The sequence below is a fragment of the Camelus bactrianus genome, chromosome 11, assembly GCF_048773025.1.
Source record: "Camelus bactrianus isolate YW-2024 breed Bactrian camel chromosome 11, ASM4877302v1, whole genome shotgun sequence".
NCBI lineage: Eukaryota > Metazoa > Chordata > Mammalia > Artiodactyla > Camelidae > Camelus > Camelus bactrianus.
The window spans coordinates 18724966-18732076 of NC_133549.1; the positions used below are offsets into that span (position 1 = coordinate 18724966).

The 7111-nt window shown below is 52.3% G+C and overlaps 1 protein-coding gene across 14 annotated transcripts in view; it reads left to right on the forward strand.

Annotated features, from left to right (window-relative positions):
• EBF3 (EBF transcription factor 3) overlaps positions 1 to 6558 on the forward strand; it is a 117045-nt gene extending 110487 nt beyond the window's left edge. For 2 of the 14 annotated variants that reach the window (XM_074373373.1, XM_074373376.1), the window contains exons 14-18: positions 903 to 1091; positions 1484 to 1681; positions 2600 to 2611; positions 2706 to 2818; positions 3873 to 6558. In XM_074373373.1, coding sequence (XP_074229474.1) covers positions 903 to 1091; positions 1484 to 1681; positions 2600 to 2611; positions 2706 to 2818; positions 3873 to 3890 — 530 coding nt within the window. In that variant the 3' untranslated portion in view covers positions 3891 to 6558. The remainder of the gene's footprint in view (positions 1 to 902; positions 1092 to 1483; positions 1682 to 2599; positions 2612 to 2705; positions 2819 to 3872) is intronic. The other 12 variants (XM_074373379.1, XM_074373381.1, XM_074373378.1 and 9 more) reach the window with 9 other exon arrangements.
• Positions 6559 to 7111: the final 553 nt, after the last annotated feature.

The following is a 7111-nucleotide window of genomic DNA, read 5'->3' on the forward strand; positions in this document are numbered from 1 at the left end:
GCAGGAGAGGATGCTCGAGGACCCAGAAACTGAGGTGGCGGCTACAGTGGCTGCCACGCAGTTTACTGGTGTTTGCTAGAAGTTTCCTTGAATTGATTCTTAAGTGGCTCTGCTTTTGTGGAAAGGCTGGGGTTAGGATAGCTGTGATGTAGGAGCCAATGGGACCCTTCTTGGATGCGTGGCACGGGGAGGGGCGAGGGGGAGGGCTTGGCTTCTGAGTTTGAAAGGAACATGTGGAGAGAAGCGCCCACGCCCTGCCCTGCACCTTATCATGGAGTGCGGTGCCCGGGGCGGCCGGGGGTCCTGGCGGCTCACCGCTGGGGCCGGCTCTCTGAGCCCCTTCCCATCCCTTCTAAAATCCATGCAGGCAGTCATCTCAGGAGACCCCTCCTGGTCCTGCTGCTTGGCTCCCGTCCACCCTCCTCCCGCGGCGGGAGGGAGGCCCCTGCCCCCTCCCCCACACTGACAGAAATAGCATCCACAGAAATGAAGACCCCAGAACAGCCTTTCCTGGGGAGTCACAGCCACAAACGAGCTCTCCTTGTCAGCCATGGCATTTGAAGGTCTGCAGAGGCCGACAGTTCACACCGTGTTGGGGTGGGCAGTGGGGGGACAGACCAGGAAGCTGAGCGGCTGATAACTGCTTCTAAAGAGAAATGTGAAAGCCACTGACGGTTAGATGCAAGCGCTCTCGGGCTGGCCGCGCAGGCCAGCAAGGCAGGACGGGGCTCGGCCGTGGCTGGAGCGGGGCTGGCGTGAGGAGGTTATCTGAGCTGGCGGAAAGCATTTGAGGTCAATTAGAAATGTTGAATATATGATAGAGATTTGCGGGGAAACCCCTCCCCCCCCCAGTGTCTCTCCCTGATAATAACGTTATTTTTGGCCGGGGGGGATTTTAACAGTCGGCTACAGTCGCAATACAAGCAGCGTGTCCCCGCGAGGCTACGCCCCCAGCAGTACTCCCCAGCAGTCCAATTACAACACAGTCAGCACTAGCATGAATGGATATGGAAGTGGCGCCATGGCCAATCTAGGGGTCCCTGGCTCGCCTGGATTTCTTAATGGCTCCTCCGCTAACTCTCCCTACGGCAGTAAGTGTCTGTTTTTGTCACACGTCATCACACAGATTCATATTCGCTGCAAAGTCAAGTGTGTGCGTTGCTTGGATGTTCTGTGGTGTGAGCTACTGGATAAAAGGAAGGGTGGCTCTGGAGGCTGGGCGTCCACATGACGACAGTAAATTGACCCAAAACGGGCCCCGCGTGGTCCCATTGGAAACCCAAACAAAATCGGCACCCTTGGGGCCACCCAATTGGAAACCAAAGTCCAACACGAGAGTTTGCCTGTTATCCAGAGAGTGGCCAAGCCAGAAACATCTCATGCTCGCTCTGCTGGCCCGATGTTGCAGGCAAGGCCCAGCCCTCTCTCTGTCGTGTGGCCGAGCCCGGCATCGCGCGTCCTTACCATGTTTGCTTTGTTGCAGTAGTGCCGTCCAGCCCCACCATGGCAGCCTCTTCGGTCACCCTCCCTTCAAACTGTAGCAGTACACACGGCATTTTCTCATTCTCACCTGCCAATGTCATCTCTGCAGTGAAACAAAAGAGCGCCTTCGCGCCCGTGGTCCGGCCCCAAGCTTCCCCTCCTCCTTCCTGCACCAGCGCCAACGGGAATGGACTGCAAGGTGAGGGCGTGCACTGGCCTGAGGCCACGGCCTGGGAGCACCCCCGAGGTGCCCGGGGCAGGCCGGGCTGGGCCCCGGGGGTGCGGGTGTCTCCCGGGGGGGGGGGGGCGGGCGCTCCGCCCTCCCCTCGGGCTCATCCTCGGGCTCCTTGCACCTCGCGAGGCCACCTGGCCACTGCATGCTGCCCTTTGTCTGCCAGAAGCAACGCAGCTCCCCCCACCCCTACCGTGTTCGTAGACACGCCTCCCACCACCCGATTCTTCCTCTGGGTTGAAGAAAACGATTTCCTCAGCCTTCCAGCATAACCTGAGTGTCCTCACGCAGAGCAGCCCCTACCCGCAGGGAGCAGACCCACACGGGGAAGAAAGCGGGACCGCGTTCAGTCCCGGTCAGCGAGCAGCGAGGGCAGTGCCGGCCCGCGGCTCCTGGGCCCGCCGTCTCGTCTGCAGGGCAGCGGGACTGCCGCAGGCCTGGGGTGGTGGGTCCGCGTGCCCACCGCGGAGCCAGCCTGCTCTCGCTGTCCTGACCTGAGCCTTCACACTCAGCCTGGTCTAACAGGACTGGGGCCCACCAGGCGGCGGTGTCCCTGGAAGGGCGCTGCCCCTAGACCCAGGGCGGCGCGTGCACCCACGCCAGGCGGGCGTTGGTTTTTCTGGGTGACCTCTTTCAAAGACTCAGGAGGGAGATGGTCCCGCCCCAGGGCAGCGGGAGGCCCCTCCTGACACCGCCGCCCACCGACAGGGCGCGAGGGGCAGGCACCCAGCGCCCACCCGGGGCCCTCTGGGCAGTGGCTGTGGTGCGAGTGGCAGGCGGGGCCACGTGAGGGCCCCTCGGTCTCGTGAGCCTCCACGTGGCTCTTGGCGATGGACTGAGGCCCAAGGCACTGAAATTAAGTGGCCGTCATCTGGCCTCTTTCAGACGCCGCCTTTGGTATGTGCTCCTCCCGGTGAGAATCAAATCCAGTTACTCCTTTAAAAAATGAATCCATTGAACCAGTATTTACTGAGCGCCTACTATGTGCCAGGCTCTCTGCTGGGTGCTGAGGACGTTACCGTGGAGAAGACAAACTGGCCCTTTTGTGAAGTCGGTGGCATATTTCACTTTGATGAACTAATGCTCAAAAAAGGAACTGGAAAGGTATCAGTGATTTGCGATAATTGTCTGCACAACACCTGTTAGCATATGAGAGGGACACCCAGCCCCGGAGGGCCGCCGACTGGCCTGGGAGCCGGCAGCGGCCACCAAGAGGCAAGTGGCCCAGTGCCCCGGTCCTGCCCGCTGTCCACACGGTGCCGAGGCCCCTAGAGAGATGGCGCCGTGGGAGCCATGTGTACACACACAGGTCTCCCAAACCATAAAGTTGTAACGGTGAGTCGGAGAGGAATTAATATTGTGAAATTCATAACCTGAGAAACTGAAGCTCCCATCACTCCATGAACAAATGTATTGATACATTGTGCATAGATTAATGGGAACGATCACTTTGACAAAAATTAAACGACACTAAAGTAAAAAGATTAGAAATTGCCTTTGTACCAGGAGTCCGCTGGCAAGTGTCCGTTGCACTTGGCATTCTAGTGCCAAGTTTTCTCTCTTACTCCAAGAAGAGAAAGACGCCCTCTCTAAGGTGGAGCCGTGACTTGGGTCTGTCTCTTCGGGGCCCTCGGCCCTTAGACTGCAGAGTGGGTGGGCTGTGAGGGGCCCTGACCTTGGCGAGCCCGCGACTCACCATTACGATACAGGACAGTCAGCGGAAGGTCCAAGGCGAGGGCCGGGAGCAGAGGGGAAACTTGAGGTGTGTCCAGTTTTGACCTCGGGAGCGAGAGCTGGCCTTGGCTGGCGCCGCAGAAGTGACCAAGTTGGTTCACATCTGTCGACAGAGGTGGCCCCTGGGGCGTCTGGGCCTCTGTCTGCTATAAACCAGCTGCTGAGACGTGTGGGCCCCCTTAGCGCACAGAAAGGCCAGAAGCCTTTCCCTTTTCCACATGAGGTCTCCGCCTAGGAGAGGCCCCCGGGGGGGGGCCTGTCCCCACATGCACCCCCAGCCCAGGAGGTAGATGCCCTTAACCGAGCCCACGGCTGGTTAACGGAGAACCGTGCAGACCCACTGTCACTGCTGACCGAAGCCCAGGGGGGCCGGCCCCGCCCCCGGTGAGAGGCACCCCTGACCTGCCCCCCCTCTCTGTTTCAGCTATGTCTGGGCTGGTAGTCCCGCCAATGTGAGGGGCTCTTGTCACCTTCGGCCGTGCCCAGCATCCAAGGACGGACTTCAGGGGACACGTTAGTACGTAAGACGTGCTGATGGAGACGTAATCTTCAGTACATCAGCAGCGGTTGAAATGCTACAAGAGACTTTGTTTAAAGATTTTATTTAAACTATTAAGAAGCAACATGCAAACAGCCTACTTCTTCATGAACAATTCCATTTTATTGACTGAACTTTTCTCATGTTTTCACATTTCTCAGTCCTGAAGAATAAGGGAAAGCAAAGCGACGCCTATTTTGTATAAAGTTTCTGACTCCGTCTTGGCCATGTCTAGTACTTGCTCTGTGTTGGGAGAAACTTTGTGAATGCACCGTTCTGATGATCATGAAACACTGATGAAAAATGCCTCCAAACATTTTTCTGTGCTCATACTTAGATTCACAAGGGTTGTGTGTCTCTATAATGTGAAATATTTTTTTGTGGTGACAAAAGGGGGCCAAGGAGGTCTGAGCCATCGAACTGGAAGAAAGGAAGACTATATGGTTAGGAGACTCGGGGTGGCAGGGAGGGAGGGAGGGTTTATCATTGCTTAACTTCATCTTAATGAAATGAAACTTTGTAACTTATTGTAGTTAGAAATTGTAACTTTGATATTGAATTCTCTTGCCTTCAACAAGCACACTGACAGAGAAAAAAAATGCTACTGTCTGTTGGTTCAAATATCCCCCACTGCTAGAGCTTCCTGTTAATAAGCAAGCGTGACCTGCGGCATTTTTTTCAACCTTTGCTAGCTCTGTATACTATTGCATTCTTAGGCTACTGTGAGGTCCATGTTTCTTGTACCAGAAATTGTCCTTTTGACTTCTAGACCCTTCTTCCCTGATGTGTTTTGTATGTGGTTATAAAATTGTAGACTTTTGTGATTTTGCCAAAGTTGTAGCTAAATATTTATACACTTGTCTTGGAATTTTTTTCAGATCCACTTAAATATTTAGAAAAAAAAGAACAAGTTTTATTCCTTATGTGTCTTATAAGGAATAAAATGGTCTCCATCCAACACTTACTTTTCCATGAACACTTGCTGTTGCTAAGGGACTTTATTTTGTAACATATCAAGTATAAATATTGTATTTATCTTTGAAATTTTGTACATTGCTTTTCCCACCATTTTCTTTTCCTTTTTCTGGTCTGTATTGGTTTTTGATCATGGCCTGGTGGTGTGATGCTGAGAAGAGCATTAAGCCAAGGACTGCCTGTTTGATCTGTTTCGTTCACTGAACCAGTGTCCTTGTATTTCATTCATACTTCCAAATTTTGCTATTGTTTAGACATTCAGTCTTTTTTTTTTATTTTGAAGAAAAGTCAAATTCATTGTTTATTTTTATATTATTTTTAAGTTATCTGAACAAATACTTTTGAAGAAAAAAAACGTTCATTGTATAGTCAAAGCGAAACGGTGCCACCCGGCTGCGACAAATCCTAGTAGATTCCGTGCATGTGGGACGGCAGAGGCGACACCGTTTGGGGCCGTGTCCTTATTTTATTTTTTTGGTAGAATGTAAAAAGTCATTTTAGCTGCCACCCATGACTTTGCCACATTAGCTGAACTGTGTTTACTGGAAAAATTCAGAGGCCTAAAGTTTAAAATAAAATTTACTTCTGACGTTTTAATTAAAATGTTTGCCACATTAACTTCTCTGATGCCTTAAAAGTGGACTTCTTTAAAGAACCTTTGTGCTCTTTTATCACTGGCTTCCACCACGATTGTTAATCAATATTTCGTTTGGAAATTTATGGTGTAAAACACACACACGCACACACACACACACACACACACACACACACACACACACATACACACAAAAGCACAAGCTGGGGGTTCCGCATCTGAGTCTGCTGCCTTCTGCGTCCTCCAAGCCCACCTCAGATTCAGAGAGGTTTTAGGGGCCCCACAACCACCCCTCCTTTAAAATTCTTTTTTAACAACCCCCTTTTGTGGTCATGCCCCCACAGCACTGTACTTTTTAAACTGGAATGACCTCCTTCAGACACTGTACATGTTGGTGCCAAACCCGCGGTGAGACCAAGAGGGTCGGTTTTTTTCTTTTTTTTTTTTCCCTTTGCAGACACAGCACAGCACACATTTGCAAACTGCAGCAGAAATCAAATCTAAAACAAAAAGGGAGGGACTTTTTAAAAAATTTTCTTGACCAAAACCAAAACAAAACAATGCAGGATTTAAGAAAGTGATCATACGAGGGACTAAATAAAAATCAGAAGGTCCCCGTGGGCGGCAGGTCGCACCCTGGCCCTGCGACGGCTGGCGAGGCTGAGCTACATGGATGAGCTTGAGAAGTCACTTTGGAACTAAATTGCCTCCGTTTTCTTCTGTACGAGTAAGGGTTTGACCTAAAAGCGAGCTCACGTGTACATGTTAAGGACGTTTGCAAGCTTCTCATCCCTGCACTTGGTTTGTGTTTTAGATCCATTAGTCGCCCTCGTGGCTTCATAGCCTCAAAATCGAGCGCTTCACTAAATGGTAGATTTTACTGTTAAAGACCCTACAATAATAAGATTGTTTTATCTGTACATTTTTTTCAGATATTTAACTGTATAAAAATGTTCATTTTACACAATATTTAATTAAAGTATTTCTTGTCTGTGAGTTTCACTTTGGGTAATTTGATCTGTTTTGATTACTAACGTGGCTGGCTGACCGTGCAGCGGTTACGACGGGAGGCGGTGGGCGGGGAGGGCTGGTTCCTTTGTGCACGCGGCACCCCAGAGCACACGTGGCCAAGATAAAAATGAGTTGTAGAAGAACCTCGTCCAAAGCTCTCCACCCTCAAACACTCATCGAACCTACACAGAAGGATTCTTGTTACTTTGATGGCTCTGGTCCCCGGACGGGCCCGCTGTATGTGTGCCGCACGCCCACTGGAACATCTGAGTGTGACTCTGGGGCAGACCCCGGAGGCCACAGCAGCACCGGGGCCCACAGACGGTCTCAAGGCTCCCCAGGGGCTTGGTCACCCTGCCTCTCCGCCCTCGGCCTTCCTGCCTCGGCCCCTGGCTTCTGAACAGGAGGTTTGGCAGGCAGAGGGCGCAGGCTCCCGCCACTCCAGGAGGGTGTGCCTTCTGTCCCTGTGTGCCACGGGGGCGCAGAAGAGCACTGGACAGACGGGCAGATACCAGGGCCGCAGAGGCCGAGGGACGTGGCCAGC